This window comes from Cyprinodon variegatus, unplaced genomic scaffold, assembly GCF_000732505.1.
Source record: "Cyprinodon variegatus isolate N-32 unplaced genomic scaffold, C_variegatus-1.0 Scaffold38, whole genome shotgun sequence".
NCBI lineage: Eukaryota > Metazoa > Chordata > Actinopteri > Cyprinodontiformes > Cyprinodontidae > Cyprinodon > Cyprinodon variegatus.
Genome location: NW_015150491.1, coordinates 254,398 through 272,350, shown reverse-complemented (window position 1 = coordinate 272,350; position 17,953 = coordinate 254,398). Strand labels below are relative to the sequence as shown.

Genomic DNA, 17,953 nt, shown 5'->3' with positions numbered 1-17,953 from the left:
TATAGATAGATAGATAGATAGATAGATAGATAGATAGATAGATAGATAGATAGATAGATAGATAAGATCATTTTTGTACGTCAATGAATGCTTACACTGGATACTTTTTTTTTTTCCACTTGGGAAACAGGCCCACAGTGTCACAGGTCCTACACCATATTTGAAAGTGGTTTATCCATAATTTTAGGCTTTGATTTTGTGAGATAAATATCAGAGCTCATCTGACTAAAGCACCTAGTTTCACTTATTCTCCCTCTATGTCAACCGATGCAATGATCAAAACACAGTTGGCATCTATTGGTTGTTATGGAGGCTTGGTGATTTATGTCACTCTTCGTTGACACTCTCTAATAGTGAGACAAGGTAATATTTTTTATCTCCCTTACTTAGCCTTGCTTCTCTTTGGTTTGAAATCTAAGATAACGGAGGATGTGGATAACTAAGAAAAATAGGCTCCAATTTATGTAAATAATAAAAAAAATTGTTACATTATTTTAGGGTTTTGCTTTTTTTAAAACACGTCATGCGAATCAGATAAAGATGCATTTTAACGGGAAAAGAGAAAGGAATTGAAAGATTATGAGTAAATGTGAAGAACAAGCAATCACAGACTTTCATAAAATAGGAAAAGAAAAAGTACATTGCAGTAGAAACAGGGTGAAATGTGTTCCAGTGTTTTTGTTGTTTAGGCCTACAACCTGCAAAAAAGATCGAGCTTTTTTCATTCAACACCTGTTTTCCTCTCTGTGGTTAAGGTGGCAACATTTTACCTGCAATGCTAATATTTTGTTAAATTTTTTTTGGTATCTTATACAATATTGAAATATTATATATTGAATTATAAATGTGCAATAAATAATGGTTTTATGTATTGGCTGTTAGCAGCCCTTTTGTTTTTATTGGCCGTTAAAGTAAAATTCTGTACTTTTTAGTACTGGGTCACAAAGTTTTGGACTTTCCCTGCATGTTTGGTTAGTCTTGTTGAAACAGTGTGTCCTTGAAAAGCCACTGTGAAGAACAGCTTGTTATTTACACAAAAAGTAGTGATTGCACCAAACAGTTTATTCCTTTAAATGACAGTCATATGCAAGTGACCAGTACTGAAACGGACCTACGGAGCAGTTTGGTTGATACTTAACTTAAACATAGCAGTAAGTCTCCCTACCTGCCAAATTGATTAATCTGCATTTTCTAATGTATTTAATCACAGTACTCTTATTCTGTTTTTTTAGAAATGAAGTTCCATCATGCTGCTGCTTTTCTCTTCTTGGCATCCTTCTGCCATTGTGCTGTGTCCTGTCCTGCTTTGTGCAAATGCTACAGCGAAAGAATGGAGGTTGTATGCAGTGAGGTTCCCTTGATAGAGTTCCCAACAGAGGGCCTTCCGGAGAACACCACCATGCTGACTGTTCAGCTCACAAACATCACCTCCCTCTCTGAACACCACCTTAAAGCAACACCACATCTGCAAGAGCTCCATCTGTACGGAAATAAACTACAGAGCCTTTCTTCTCATCTGCTCAGAGGCGTTCCTCAGCTGCACACATTGGATCTGACAGAAAACAAGCTCAGTGATCTTCCTGTAGATGTCTTCAGCGATGCACCGCTTAAAAACTTGGTGTTAAAGAACAATCAAATTAAGCGAGTCGATGAAAAATGGCTTCCTGAAAATAGCAGCTTAACCTGGTTGGACTTGTCTGGAAACAGTCTAACAGAGATATCAGTTGGTTTCTTTCAGAGGCTCCCTCACCTCGAGAATCTTGACTTGTCAAACAATCAACTGGAAAAGATACCGGCAAACTCTTTGGAAAATCTGAGCAATCTCAAGAGGCTGAGCCTTCAAAACAACAAGCTTGAGACTTTAGACGCATCTGTGTTTCAGCACACAAAAAATCTCACTTCTTTGTTTCTCACTCAAAACAAGCTGAACTGGCTCCCACAGAACCTTTTTCAGGGACTTACCAGCCTCACACATCTCAGTCTGGATTTCAACCAGCTGAGCCACATCCCTATAGGTTGGTTTGATCCGCTGAGCTCCCTCGAGGAGAGTGGACTGGATCTGTCTCTAAATCCCCTGCGTTGTAACAGCCGTATTGAATACCTGTGGAGATGGCTTCAGAAGAACAAGAAGAAGGTGTTGTCGGTAGACAACATCATCTGTATGTTGCCTCAGTCTCTCACAGGGCGCCCAGTCATTTCCCTGACAGAAAATGATCTTAACATAGGGTCTTAATCCTCCTGGGGCTTGTAGTAATTTAATGTATACAAGTAATACTTCAGAACATTTTGTGATCCTGTTAAACTATAAGTTAGTAAAGCCACATGAGAAAAAAAACAGTGGCTGGAGCTAAAGTCTAGTCTGATAGGAGTTTGAAGCAGACCTGTACCCCTTCAAACAACTTAAGTCTTTAAGATACCAAAGCTAATTACTGCATGCTAATACTACTTAATGGGCCTTTATAAGATCATGTTTGATCAATTGATCATTTAAAACAAATCTAGTTTTTTGTTTTGTTTTTTTTTTACATGGGAAACAGGCTCTGCTCTATTCAGGATATTTCCATATAAAACCTAAACGTAATGAGCAAAGAATTTTCAATCATACTGTGTTACTAGTAGTAAAGAAGTTTAACAGTAACTGCAACAGGAAGAACTCTAGATGTTAGTTCTTATCGGATGCTTCGACACAGGATCATTGGAGGTTCACTGTCTGTTCACTTTCCTGTAAAAACAATTAATGGCTTTAGTGTTCATTTCTGTAATGTAAAGATTCATTAATTCATATGAAAATTTGTAAAAAATTTTTATGTAACTTTTTAATCTGGACACAAAGTTATTCACTCTGTATGACATTTTAGTAAAACCTTACTTCTAACATCTGTGTTAATCCCTTAAGCATCAATTTTATCAATAAATACCTGATTAGATACAGTTTGGAAGTCACTGTGTTTATTTGTGGATAACTTTTTTTTAAGTCATGTTTTCTGAACATATATATATATATATATATATATATATATATATATATATATATATATATATATTTGTTTTTTTTTTTTTTTTTTTTTTCCAATTTTTTCCAATTTTTTTTAATGTTCCGGTGAGGTTTAAAAATACCATTCCAAAGTAAGAAACCTTTGAACAGTCTATAAACATAGATCACATTTCCTTAAGCCCACATTTTTGCAATACATTTCTTTGTGTTGTTTTTTTTTTCTTGGTCTTATGTCATATTTTAATCATCTTAGCTCTTGGCTCTCAGTTGAAAATATTTATTAACAATAAGAAGAAAGTCTTCAAAAATAACAATTTTGGTGAAACAAAACTATATATGGTTAAAGTAAATATAAATGTAGTTCCAGAAACAACTTTATGTATCTACGTATATGTGTTTAAAGGTAGATCTGTCACAGGTAAGCAAAGCAAAGTTTTAGTCAACAGATTGTGTCTATTTTATTGAAGAAGGCAGACTAGGATTAACCTAACCATGTGCATGTCAAACGCATGTCTATATTTGATAGGTGCATGACAGTGGTTCTGAAATCTAACATAATCAGCCTTAATTAAGAACTTATTTTCAACATGTGGTAAGATAAAAAAAAAAAGCTGAGAATTTTAGCTTTTTTGTTTTTAAAATTCAACCTTAAATTACACATTAAAGTATTAAAGCATGAGGTGTTATGTTGTTACTGTTACCCAAACATCCCTGGTATAATAAGAAAATATATGAATTACCATATTTAATTTGTCCATGATTCTCATTTGCTGTCAAATGTTTGCAACAAGAAAATTTATGCATTGACATGTACAGAGGGTTATTCTGAGATAGTGTGGAAAATATATTGATTTGCAGAGCGACATTTTAGCTGTTACAAAGTACAGCAAAATAGTATCCACTTTATTTACTCTGTTCTATTTGCTTTTTGCAACGTTTCATCCTGAATCGCTGAGAGACACTCAGAGTTGTGCAAAAAAAACAGCCCATAGTTGGAAGCAGAAGGTTCCTGCTACTCTGTTAAGGTAGGAATACATTAAAAAGAAAACATTTATGATTAAGCATTGTTTCATACTTAAAGTTGTTTTTTTCTCAGTGTTTCTCTACAGACATGAAGTTGTTGCTCCTTGTCACCTTTTTTGCACTAGCTGACTTTGACTACAAAAGAAGAAGTGTACACTCGTGTCCAGATCGGTGCTCCTGCTCTTTTCTGTCTGCTGAGGTGGTATGCAGCAATGGTGGCCTCACAGTTTTTCCAAGAACTGGGTTTCCCTCCGCCACCACAATATTGTCCATCCAAAACACAAACCTTCGTAACATTACTGGTGGGGATCTGAGTGCTGTGCCACTCCTAAACAACCTACAGCTGTATCACTCTAACCTGGCGAACCTTACCTCAGATCTACTGGTATCCGTACCTCACTTGGAAACTTTGGATCTCACAGGAAACAAGCTAGTAAAACTGCCTGCAAATGTCTTCACCCACCGCTCACTTAGCAACCTGGTGTTGAAAAATAATCAGCTAGGTGAAGCAGACCCAGCGTGGTTTTCTCAAAACAGCAGCCTCCTCTATCTAGATTTGTCTGGTAACCGTCTGACCAGCATCTCTGCAGCTCTGTTCAATAAGATGCCCCTTCTGCGAACCCTAGACTTGGACAATAACAATCTGCAAGAGCTACAAGCTGAAGTGTTCAGGAGCCTGGATCACCTAGAGACTCTTAATCTCGCTGGAAACAAATTGATAACCCTGAAACCTCAAATATTTGCTCACAATCTTAAACTTAAATATCTGTACCTGCAGGAGAATCAGCTGCAGGATCTACCAGCGAACCTCCTTCATAGACTGCAACACCTTGAGCTTCTGCTGCTAAACCAGAATCAGCTTCGCCACCTCCCAAAAGGCCTACTGGATGGAATAAATCCCTCTTTGCAAATGATCTTGTCAGGGAACCCCTGGGATTGTGATGGGAAGATGGAGTACCTGTGGAAGTGGCTCACCAACCATCGCCAAAATGTTCTCTTTGACGAGGAGGTGACTTGTGATCAGCCAAAGCCACTGAAAAGTCTGCAAGTTTCCTCTTTAACTGTAAGTCAGCTTGGTGTAAGATTAGAATAAATTGTGTAATGAGAAAATATTGAAAGGTAAATAATTGAACTTGATTCCATTTGGTTATATCACAAAAAAAAAGAAATACTGATAAACATTAGGGTGATTTCCTACAATGTTTTAATTTTTTTTTTTTCACTTTTCAAATTACTCAAGGTGACCGCCATGAAGTCATTTACAGTATCTTTGCTAAAAATATTCAAGCTGTGTCATTTTCTGTCCTGTTATAACCTCAGTGCCTATTATTATATTAAATGTGAAAAAAGCAAAATAGTGCACCATTGTGAAATGTAAGTAATCCTATGTCCTGTAAATTTTTTCCAATGTACAAAGAAAAAGGTGCAATATACAACTGTATTAATGTCAATTCTAACTCAAGAAATAAACTGACACTGCAAACACTATGTGTGCAAAGCTATTTTTATAAGTCTCTATGAGTTGCACATTTATCAACTGACTCTTTTAACAGTTTTTCACAAAAAAATGCCTCAGTTTGACCAGCTACATTGTCTGTGGACTTCATTTTCCAAGTCTTAGCATAAATTCCTTTTTTATTACCTGCAGGAAGGTGATTGACATGTATTAGTTTTGATTAGTATGATGTTGCTGGGTTATTGTGTTGAAAGAGTAAAGTTTAGTTTTACTCCTGCTCGGTCTGATGTGTTCATTGTTCACAATGATGCAACTGGTTCTTAAAAAGAATACATACTAACATACTGGTTGATGATTTTCACTACATAGTTTACTTTGAAAGATAATTGCACCTTTATTTTATTTAGTTTTTTATTTTTATTTTACTTTATTTAGAGGTTATGCAATTATTCTTATGGATATTATTAAAATGTGAAATATTTTTAATTAATGGCTAACATCTTTGCATAATTATAAATGAAAATTCAAATTATTAATATTTCTTAACCAAAATGTCGTAATTATGTTATAGGATATAGCTCACTCTGGTTGCATACAGAGCTTCTGTGGAAGATAAACATGTCCTGCTGGTGTATGATTTGTTTTGGGTTTTTTTGGGGTGGACCTTCCTGTAGATTTACAGAGGTATGATAGTCAACAAATGGACAGGTAGCAAATAAGGAAGTACCGGGGATTGGTCAGTTAGCACCTTCCATCAAAATTGTGAAAATAGGTAAGAAAAGTCTAAGATCCAGAGCGACCACAAACAAATATTTTATTCCAGTAGTGATAAAGTCACTGATGCTGGTCCCAAAGCTGTGGAGGAACTCAGATGTCCCCGTGTAGGTGAGTAAACATCCATATTAGCACTAATACTAGTGATAGCAATGATAATCTTAGTCTCTACATGGTTGTTGCCTATTTGAGAGCTGATATAAATATGACAAAATTAAATGCCTGCCCAGGCATGATTAAAGTAGCAAAAAGAGATAAAAAAAAAAAAAACTGATGTTTTTTTTTATGTTGTTGTTTTTATATTGTTTGTTTTGGGTTTTTTGGAAGGCAGACTGCTTTGGTTCTCAGCTGTGGTCCTTGGATTGGCTGCAGGATCAGTTTAGGACAAATAGGGAATGGTTGCCATTCAGGTGGTTCACTGTGGCTCAGTTGACTCAGGGGAGGAATTTCACATATTAAATAATTCTTAGGATCCTCTCTGCTCACTTTTAGGAACAGAGCCAGTAGCTTTGATGGGAATGGCTTAAACTGGGAGTGGTTTTGGAATTCTGCTGATGTTCTCTACAAGCTTCTGCTTCAAAGGAATGATGAGGAAATGGTAGGTAGGCAGGCTCGGCAGGCAAGGATGCAGCACAATATGGTTCAGTTGCATGTACCTATGGCTTCCTCTTGCTTTTAATCACTTATGGTGGGATGTCAAAACTGAATGGAATGCTGGGAGCTGTTTCTACAGTTTATCATGGCCTAATATGGGTGTTATTGCAAAGGGATCTAAATATATACTGTTTTTAATTTTTATTTATGTCCTAAAACGTGTCATTTTCATCCCACTACTAAAAAGGTTTTGGTCCATTCTGCGGTTGTATGCACAGTGATCACTACAATGTACAGTTGTTTAAAAGTGTTTTCTTCAATTTGGAGCACCTATGTACAGTATGTAGTCCAATCTAGTGGATGTTATTGCATCATCCCATACAGAAAAATCCCATTTGCTGATCATTGAAATTTCAGTGAAACCAAGATAGCAGACACATAGACCAAACACCTTGGCTATTTCAGTTTCTGCAGGGGAGAAGAGGGACCACCATTTTAACAGAATACCATGTTACAACTAGAAAACTAAATTACAACTACATTACAACAACTAAATTGCAACTAATTTGTTGTTATATCGATTTTGTTTTACAGTATAAAATGCATAAAGTGCACTTGAGTGGACAGATAAATATTTATTAAAATAAAATAAAGATTAGAATAAAATCAAACATTGCTTTAAATCCCTAAGGATGTATAAAAACACAAACAATCCTGAATGAGTTTATCATAATTCATGCATGAGAGGGTTAATACAAAAGCTTTTTTAGTTATCTGTGGTAATTAATGGATCATTTTCATGCTAATCTTATTTGATCTGTAAAACGGCTAAAGAGTTGCAGTTTTTATATTCAAAAACTAAATATAGTAAAAAAAATTTAAAAAGCAGTAGTAATGAGCTGTAATAAAGCCTTGCATATATTAGTGAAGAATTGCTTGAACATTAAGCTCTCTTAAGATTCCCTGTAGATAGTCTTGGAGTGCAGCATTACAACAACAGATCTGTCTAACTCAGCTGTATCACAGATTGCTGCATTTTTCCATGATGCCCTTTTGTTTTTAATGATGCTCAGTATGTGGGTGTGTGTGTGGGCAATGAAAATGGCTGAGTCTTGAAACTGACCTCTCCTGGATGTGCTTAAATGTCTCCCTCTTTCTATTTTCTTTTGCTCTTTTCTCCCTCAACTTGTATATTTGTACATTGTATGTGTGGACAGACTGATCCTGGAGACTTGCTCACAATGAGGTGTGCAGGACTCCCTTAAAAACTCTCATAAAAGATTAATCATTGCAGTCTCTTCATACTGGTACATAAAAAGGAAACAGCTCCCCAAAATGCAAAAAGAAAACCTGAGATGTTTGATGTGTGTTTCTTTATGTTTGTGTTAATTGTATTCCGAGAGTTAAAGGTAGAGGAAGTGGGCTGGATGGTTGAAATCCTAATTGCCTTTTATTAGAACTCCCTCTGGATTTGAACATCTGTTTTGAGTAAAGTGAGTGTTTTCCTCTTTCCTTAGAACCCCCCTAACTTCCCCTTAAGTAGGACATTTAATCTGTTTGTGCTTCTCCAAACCCCAGGAATGGACATCTGAGTGGACAACGCTGTCTTTATTGGATAAATTACAGTCACCAGTATACAGGTATGGTGTTTCCTGGATGGCAGTCTGTCCTTTGGTATTTGTTAATAATTACTGAATAACAGAGAAAACTAAGAGGTATTAGGTAAATCTTTCAGGGATTTATTATTTTTTTTTTTTTGCAATGAAGCATTCTAGAGTTGGACCTAAGAGCCCATTTTTTCTGCCCTGGTGGGATTTGTGCTACAACCCAGCTGTTGCACCACTGAGGGGGCAAAAGGGGAAAAATGGCAAGACCAACTATTTTACTGGCCTCCATGACCAGACAGTCCCATATATATGCATAAAAATGTCTGTCAATTTAGAAAATAAATTTTAATTAGTCAGCAATTTGCAATAATTATATATCTAGATCAAAAAGCTTTTGTTTTTATTTTACAGTAAGTGTCTCTGAATATCTGTCATCCACTTCTGGCTCACCCATTACGTGGTATTTAGATCATATAGGAGAGTCACATTCTAATTTTAACATTTTAAATCATGAGCATTAAATTCTGAAAATTTTAAAACAAATAAGTTTAAAGAAAATGCACTCGTCAGATTTTTGGTATTTGATAGCATGAATCTAGTAGGTATTTGTCAAATATCTAACAAGAAAACTTTTTTTCCTTAAGAATTAGATTCGTTTACCTTTGCTTTCCCTGTCCCAAGATTATCAGTGCATATTACAAAATGTAACATGAGGTTGATGTTGTTGCCTCAATGTTAGACCTCTGACCTACCAAAGGAGAATCTCTTTTGATATATCTGATTCTGAAACAATACACTGTGAGGATACATACATATCTTTTTTTATTTAATTATATTTTTTTAAAACATGGTAACAAGAATACTAAAGCCACTGCCTCATCTGTTATCCTTTGCAGACCCTCAGTCTGCACCAATGAAATTAAATTCAATATTGCTTTCTGAATGCGTGAAGTTACAGAAATGTAGGTTTTGAGATATTTTTAATTAATTTTATATCATAACTACTCAACCTCTAGAGGGCACTCTTACCCTGGGTATGTAGCAAAATGGGACTTTTTAGATTGACAAATCAGATATAAACTCATAGTTTAATGTAAATGGAAATAAGAAAAAACAAAATGTTCTTAAAGGAAGGTCACATCTATCCATCAACTATTTTAAGCACCACCTGGTGTGGTTTCAAAGATGAAGTGAAAAGGACATTAAAATGTGCTCTTATGGATAGACACAGGTAATACACTAATTGGTCTAAACAGAGGCTGTGCAATACGTCAGCTGATAACTATTTACAAAGAAAACTCATTTACAAAAGCACACCTACAAGACAAAAAATTATTTTGTATCTTCTGCACTGCACCCTTTTCCCTTCATCATTGACATTTCTTCGGTCAAACTAACCTTTTAAAGTTCAGCTAAGGCTGCAGTTAGAAAGACGTTAGATTCATTAAAAGCTATCCTTAAGGTAGGCGAGAAAAGTCACACCGCTTCTGCTTTTAGAAGCTTGAGGCTATTATTATGAAACACTTAATCCCCATAAAACGTTCCAACAAAGCCTTTTAAAGCTTTTCACCCACAACTGTGAAGACACAGGGTATCAGACTTGCAAGTATTGCTGCTTGCACATAATCAATATATATGAAGGTGAGTGGATGGAAGGGATGATAACAAGCTTTCAAATGCATCTTCCTTTATCATAATCTTTCAGAAATGTTACAAATCTTATTTCCCCGTCTCATAAATCTTTGCTCTACATAACGACACACATGAGGAAAGATGTGCTATTGCCTTTGTACATTATCTCATTATGGGAAAGGGGAGCAGAGGTTCCCTTGCCGTGTAACCAGTTCTTGTAAATGGCATCTCAAAGTCTCCAAGGATATAAGCTGTTATGGAGCTTTTTGGTGATGGATGTTACATTTAATAAATTGAAGCAATTTTCATGGAAGTTTTTTTTAACCTGAGAGGCAAAATTCAAAGACACATTTGTTTATTAACCAGAACATATATTTAGACTAATTATAGGAAATCATTGACCAAGGTTATTTAATTACACTTTTTCTCAAGTGCTTTATTTCATTTGCTGAGACCGGGTTTAAGTCTATCAATTTATTTAAACTTATATTTCAACAGTCTTATCTGTTTACAAATCCCTTTGGAACCTTTCTCATCACATAGACATCCCTGGGCTAATAGCAATCAGTTGGACCTCTATAAAAGTTGACACCTTCCACTTGTTCTAAGCAAGAAGGTTGAAGGAGAAAAGTGCAAGTGCCATAAAAGGCTATCTTGCGAGAGAAGATATCTAGTGCAATGTCGATGCAAATCTTTGGCCTGATCTTCAGGAACGCATGCAGTAAATAGGTGCATTTGCTATTGTGAATTTATTTTTGGCCAGGACTCGCTTGAAAAAGAGATTATTAATCTCAATATGACTTTCCTGGTTAAATAAAAATGTTTTATTTATGTTGTATTTACAACACATATATTTTCATTCTTGTTCCCAGTGCTCCACTGATGGTACTGAAGATGTCAGTTTAAAAAATAAAGCTCATTGTGCGTGGTTCAGTATGCTGTACTATAATGCTTATTTCACATAGCTGGCATATTACAATATAAAGTATACTCTACTGCAAGCTCATAGCAAATTACATTGACCAAAGAATTGTGTAAAAAAAATAAAAAAAGAACAACATAGTAAAAAAAAGTAAAGGAATTCGATAAAAACTGTATATGTATGTTACAATATATTGCCTACATATTTACTGTTTCAATATGAAAAATGTCATGTTTGAGGCAGTGAAAACATCTACAGACTCTGGTTATTCATTTTTTTATATTATGAACCGTAAATGTTCACAGTAGTGAGAACGGCAGCCACTGGGAGCAGAACTTAGAAGCTTGAGCAGCGAGATATTACTCAATGCAAACATTCTGTCACCTGATCAGAGTTTGGTTATTTTGATTCAAATAGTTGTTTTTTGGGGAAATAATTTAAGAGTTTTGATAACAGAACATTTTGCCAAGGAAAGCCTTTGTTTTGATAACCTGAAATCCTGCTTTCAGGTTATGTGTGACCTGTTTTGCAAATGACATTTCTGAATGGTGAAATGTTCCTAGCAATTGTGAAAAACTGAAAAGATCATGGGAAAATGTGGATATATGTAATCAAGCACAATAGTGCAGACCCTCCCAGGGGACAATGTAGAAGAAAAGGGTCAGAAAAGAAAATATACATATTGTTTGCATTATCCTGAGAAATGTACCCATAGAACAAATAGTGTTTATTTTTAATATTGATGCCATATAGTGCAAAGAAGACTCTGTGTTAAACTAGGCCTGCTAAAAGTCGGTTCTCAAGGGCCACTGTCCTGCAGGTTTTAGAGGGTTCCCTGGTTCAGCACAGGTTATTTTGATGACTGCAGATAAAAAGCCTGTTAATCAGCTATCAAAGGAAATATGCTGGGCTAAAGCAGGAAAAAATCTTAAACCTGCAGGACTGTGGCCCTCGAGGCCCACTTTGGGCAGGTCACATTTTCAGTCAAACTAGGTTTCCCTTGTTTTGTCAGACATTCTACCGGTTATACTTTATGAGGGATATTTGTGATGCTTTCAAGCTTGAATAAAAAATTCAAGTACAACCACCTCCAGAAAATAATTTTTTTAAGCCAATCAGGTTGTTTACAAAGCCTCAAAACATAATTCATGTTGTATAAAGTAGCTTCATCTCAAAAGTTATTTTTTTGTAAAAACTCAACCTTTAACATGAATACAATGCTGTATTAAGAAATCATTTTATCCAACTAAAGTAGTAGTTCGACAAATATTGGCATACCTACAATATTCAAACTGTTAGCAAGTTAATAATTAAAACTATACTTATTCAAGTTCCCGAGAATGTATATGAATCTCTATGAATCAGTTGTTACTGTTAGCTTCAGGTATTAATACATTACATGACACAAAGCCCTATTCTTCCTTGATACCCTTCAGAATGACAATGTTATATCATATATGTATTGCAGAATGCCTACAAAATACATCTATATAAAGAATAATACCGGTATGTTGTTTTTTCACAAGGTTTCTACAATTTACATTATATGGATGGTGATTTTTCCACAGACAAATTCTCCAAGATATCAACTGGAACAGTGTGCCTTAATCAGACACATTTAGTTAAATGGTCTTCTTTAAATTTAGAAATTCACATATATTACATCACATGTTTTTGCAATAAATACCAACATTGTACCTATGAAATAATTGACTTTGGACTCTCGAATCTGTCTCTATTGCTGCTCATCTTCTTTGCAACAGCTCAAACACCAGGGAGGCTCATTCACTGCATACTTTTACAGCTTTTATTTTTTTGGCATTTTACCTTAGTGCAACTTAGTTTGACTTTCTTTGTTTTGAGTTGGTTTTATATTTTTAATTTACAGCATCACGAACATGATTTCTATCATTCCTATACCAAAATATATAGCTGAAATTTGAAGATTTTTCTTCTACAAAAGTATAATATTGCTGTCTTTCTACACAAAGAGAGTTTTACATTTGGCAAACATTATAAGCATGTTGAGAAATCTATTTACATCTCTGTAATAAACTTATGAATCCTTATCTGTTATAACCCTCGTAAATGACAAAGGTTCACATGGTGTCATTTATAATGGTACATTTACCTAAGCATGTTTTTAGAGAAAAAAAAATTCTAGCAGTAGTTTTACTGCTTATACCTTGTACTTCTATTCAAGAAGTATTACTGGTCTTACTTGAGTAACTAATCCTCATTAACAATGACAACCTTATATTTTGTCTAAATTATGAATAACCCCATTTTCACATAAGAAACTATATAAAAATTCTGCATTTAAGTAGCCATCTTATTGAATATTTTTTTACTCTTTATCTAAATTATTCTTTGAGTAACCAATTTTTACCTCTAGTTGAGTAAAATTATTTTAGGCTGCCCTACTCTGACTTGGGTTCTATTTTTGCCTCTTTAACTGCTTCTGTATTCACCCTTTTAAAGCATAAACCTCTGTTTAATGGGTTCAGCTCCTCATTATAGATGCCTGACTCTTATCTGCTTCTCCAGTTTCTCCTGTTCTGCCTGAGGTGCTGCCTTTGTAAAGAAGATCTAATGCAGTATATCCTACTGAGTAAAGTAAGTACAGCTAAAATATACCACTATTTCTGTATCCCTGTTTTTTTTTTCTCCTTTAGTGTATGGCAGATTTACTTTCCCGTTATCATCCCTATGTAATTATACACAGTGATCCATGCAGTAGGCAAATTAGATCATTATTAGAGATCATTATCTCAAGACACAAAGATTACAGCAAAAGTTTTAATGTCTGTTAACATTTCATCTAAATTCAGGGAGGGGTTCTGTACCAGAATTATACCTGTTCTCGTGTTTGTAGTGAAGTCACAATGAGGTGCTGGTAGGTCCCGAAACTCATTCCCAGCATGTTCAAAAAAGGTAATGGCTCATATAAGATCATGAGTTATTAACAAGCTGTAAGAAGAAGTCATCCATCCATCCATCCATCCATCCATCCATCCATCCATCCATCCATCCATCCATCCATCCATCCATCCATCCATCCATCCATCCATCCACAAATTTTCTCAGAGGTTCTATACTTCTCCTTGTCTGTTCTGCAGATCCTCCTCTGGAATTAGGAAGTAAAAAAACCTTCATGTGGACGCCTCCTTCTAAATCCTTTTAGCAGCATTTCAGGTTTGCCCCTTATATGTGAACTTCCCATTCTGTATCTAAGGTGGAGTCCAGGTAACAGAGAAAGCTGATTTCAGCCACTTATATGTGGGACTCTGTTCATCCGATTACAATCCCAGTTTTAGGACCACAGGTGAAATTTGGAAAGTGGGCTGACTGGCAAATTAAAAGCTCTTATTTTAGGTGTAGCTATTTCTTTACAGACCAAAGCTGCGGTCGACTGATTCCCAGACCCTGAAGCAAATAATTGATAATCCCATGTGTGAAGGATTATCATTTAAATCAGATTTACTGCGTGATTGGAGGCATATGAAGATAAAACAAATTCTTCCAATTTAGTCTCAGTACACAAACATTACATTTCTGATAGAGAATAAAACCTTCTGTTAAGATGTGTTGGTTTATTTCAAAATGTATTTTTAATAGCAAGTGACCTAATTTTAAATCTTATATTTCTGCACTCATCTCTGACTTAAATGTGTGGAGTTGAAATATGAATCTGTCTTCTGAGGTGAGAGTGCTTCATTTGTTATAAGAGGAATATTTGCATCTCAGTTTACTTCATTTTACCACAGCAGCTCAAACAGCAGCTGGAGGCTGCAAATTTTCATTTTGCAAATCATTTCACTTTTAAATGTAAAAACTGCCTGATCCAACTCCTTTGGTAGAGAATCATTTTAAAGGTTAATATGATTTTTATATAATACAAGCCTAGGCTAATAGTAATTACCAAGCTAAATATCAATCCACTTCATAAACTATCACTGAAAAAATGGTTGGTGGGTCATAAGGTCAGATCCATCATCTTTTGTGTCACAAGACCACTAGCAATAATATCTATATTAGCTGAGGTTACTCAGGGCATGTACTGTATGTCATGGGGGATTAATTGAAAAATGTTCTAGCTGTTTTGAAACTATGGTGTTTGGGTCAAGGGTATGCAATGAGACCTGAAAAAAGAAAAAAAAGACAGACGCTTTAGCTCCTCAATATGCAAACTCCACTAGGCTTGAAAGAGCTGTCTTTTTATGTTCCTGTTTATAACTCCCTAATTAAATCCATTTGCTGTAAAAACCCAGCAAAGGGTGGATTGATTTTTAAATAAACTCGGGCGGCTTTAAGCAGCTTTGGCTTTGAACAAGTTATTTGAAATGTCCCGTCCTTGCGAGGCCTGATCAAAGGAGCTTGGTACAGCAGCGAGTCATAGAACACAAAACATGAGACTAACAGGCCAAACCCTGCAAAGCACTGAAAAGTGAAAAAACAACATGAATAAATATTTAAAGACTCTGAATTTTAAATCAAACACTACATATGCACACTTGCTGGATTAGGGTTCTTTTGTTTTCAGAGGACTCTGCAATGTCAGCCAGGTGAGAGGAATGCAAAAATCCGATTATATATTAATGTTGAACCATGAGTGAGCTGAATTTGAACGTTTACTTATTTCTTTAATTTCTACTTTTGATGGAACTTTGTTTACAAGGAGAAATGACAAGGGAAAGTCCAAAGGTGTTAGGCATTAAGCATAGATATAATCCCAAAGAACCCGTTAAAGTTTTGATCTGTTCACTGTTTATGAAGACTGTTTCCAGACAACACAGTTTCTTTCATGGTCTGCCTTTTTTTTTCTTTTTCCTCCAGGAACAGCCTTACCTTGAGGAATCCCAGCGGATTACAAGAGATTCACTTCTTCCATACACTCTGACTCCAGACTTTTCACATACAGGGCCTTACAAATCTAAACATATCTCTTTTTTTCTTATGAGATTAGATTAGAAAATTTGCATTGTCTATAAGTCTGCTTCTACTTTAAAATATTCCCCAACTTTATACACTTAAAACAGGGACTTTTTGGTTCTGCAAATAATGCCTTGGTTTTTATTTAAAATATACTGCAAATTACCATTTTGTGCCTTTACTTCCAAAATTACACCTGTTATCCTTGGTGTTACTTAGAGTTAATCTGTAAATCTGTTTCAATCAACAGACAAGTACATTAAATTAATCTAAAACAGAGTGTTAACAAAAGTATTTCAATGAATTCCAAACTTAACAGATGTAAGTAAAATGTACTTGAATATTGAGGGTGTTTATTTTCCTTTGCTGGACAATGTTTAGGTCAGGGATGAAAAATATTGTGTACCTGTTGGCTGCACGGTGGTGCAGTTTGTAGCATCGTTGCCTTGCAGTAAGAAGATTCAATCCCCACCCCAGAGTCGTTCATGTTCTCCCTGTACATATATGGGTTCTCTCTGGGTACTCCAGCTTCCTCCCACAGTCAAAAAACATCACTCTTAAGAAATCTAGCATCTCTAGATATTCGCTGTTTGGTTGTTTGTCCCGACTCTTACCCCAAAACTGTTGGCACTGTGACCTTGACGGAATAAGTGGGAGAAAATTGAATTTCTTGTTTGTGTCAGTGACTGACTGTTCTCACTTTCAGTGAGAAATTATTGTTTTTAATTTAGCTCAAGCTTGATTTGCACAGGTACAAATTGGTATACAGATTCTCTGTATGGTTTAAAATTGTTTTGGGTTTGTTGATTTTTTTTTTGCTCCTTTAAATTGAAATAAAGTTTGTAATTATTTATTTTATTAAGTTTTATTCAATGAGTTGTATATATTGAAAATGAAAAATATTTGAAAATAGCAAACAGCTGAAATTTAGATTAGTTAGATCAAATTTACTTGGCAAAGAAAAATCACTACTTTTTACTTATGTTCTAGAATTAAAAAAAAATGAGTTGAGTAAAATTTAATAGCAAAAAAAGGTGCATATTTTGTTAAAATTTGGTAGTAAAATTTACTGGAGTATGTTTTCTTCTTACTAAGAAAAATTAACTTAGATTTTATTGAATGAAATTTACAAAGAACTTCTATGTGGAAAAAGTTACCTGTCTTTTATAAGTAAATGGTACAAATGATACATTTTTTTCAATGTATGGACAGACAGACAGACAGACAGACAGACAGACAGACAGACCGACAGACAGACAGACAGACAGACAGACAGACAGACAGACAGACAGACAGACAGACAGACAGACAGACAGACGCATGTTATTTAGGTTTGTGTTGGTAACTCCAAGGATGTCTAAACCTTAAGGCACCTTTGGCTGAAACTTTGCTAAAAAGAAAAGTATTTTAAAATAGAAAACAAAAAAAGGGCAAAGTTAGATTCAGGTTTATGTATTAATCAAAGGATAAAATCTAACTAGCTTCTACATAATAAACAATTATCATTAATGTTCATGAGTTTTACAGACACTGTAATGTTTCACCAAGCTAGATTAGTACCCTCTAGCATAAAGACTCCTTTAGTCTGAATGCTATTACAGCACATTGTCAGCATTTCATTTTAATATTCAAAATATTTGGTACATCAAGCAAATATATGACCAACGAGCTTTAAAAATCATATAAATAGCCTGACTGTGCCTACAAAATAAAAATTAAGACTTCAGTGTTGGACTTACCGTAATCAACTATAACTTACAAGATCAATTAAACATTACAGGAGATAGTAACTGATTCGACTGATTAGTTCATAAAAATTATATTTCTACTATTGATCTGATGTTCATGCATCAGAATAAAGGACATGAAGTGAATTTACTCAGCTTTCACTTGTTATTATCAACAGAGGACAGATGTTGTTGAGTGGGTGTTTTTTTCATGGTGATAAACCACAAACCCAACTTGAGACACACTAGTATTCACTGATGGCCCAGAGGCGCTCAGCCTGTTTTTCATGT

At 35.1% G+C, this 17,953-nt stretch overlaps 2 protein-coding genes across 2 annotated transcripts; both read left to right on the top strand.

Moving 5' to 3' along the window:
* The first annotated feature begins 1,108 nt into the window (after positions 1-1,108).
* Positions 1,109-2,233, top strand: LOC107081620 (leucine-rich alpha-2-glycoprotein-like). The gene is made up of 2 exons (XM_015369771.1): positions 1,109-1,151; positions 1,233-2,233. Exon 2 carries the CDS (start codon positions 1,235-1,237, stop codon positions 2,231-2,233), a length of 999 nt encoding a protein of 332 aa, XP_015225257.1. The 5' UTR covers positions 1,109-1,151; positions 1,233-1,234.
* A 1,690-nt stretch (positions 2,234-3,923) lies between these two features.
* LOC107081619 (phospholipase A2 inhibitor-like) lies at positions 3,924-5,111 on the top strand. The gene is made up of 2 exons (XM_015369770.1): positions 3,924-4,020; positions 4,092-5,111. Exon 2 carries the CDS (start codon positions 4,107-4,109, stop codon positions 5,109-5,111), a length of 1,005 nt encoding a protein of 334 aa, XP_015225256.1. The 5' UTR covers positions 3,924-4,020; positions 4,092-4,106.
* The last annotated feature ends 12,842 nt before the right edge of the window (positions 5,112-17,953 follow it).

Coding starts and splice junctions, on each gene's coding strand:
- LOC107081620 (XM_015369771.1), top strand. CDS start 1,235: ATGAAGTTCCATCATGCTGCTGCTTTTCTCTTCTTGGCATCCTTCTGC.
- LOC107081619 (XM_015369770.1), top strand. CDS start 4,107: ATGAAGTTGTTGCTCCTTGTCACCTTTTTTGCACTAGCTGACTTTGAC.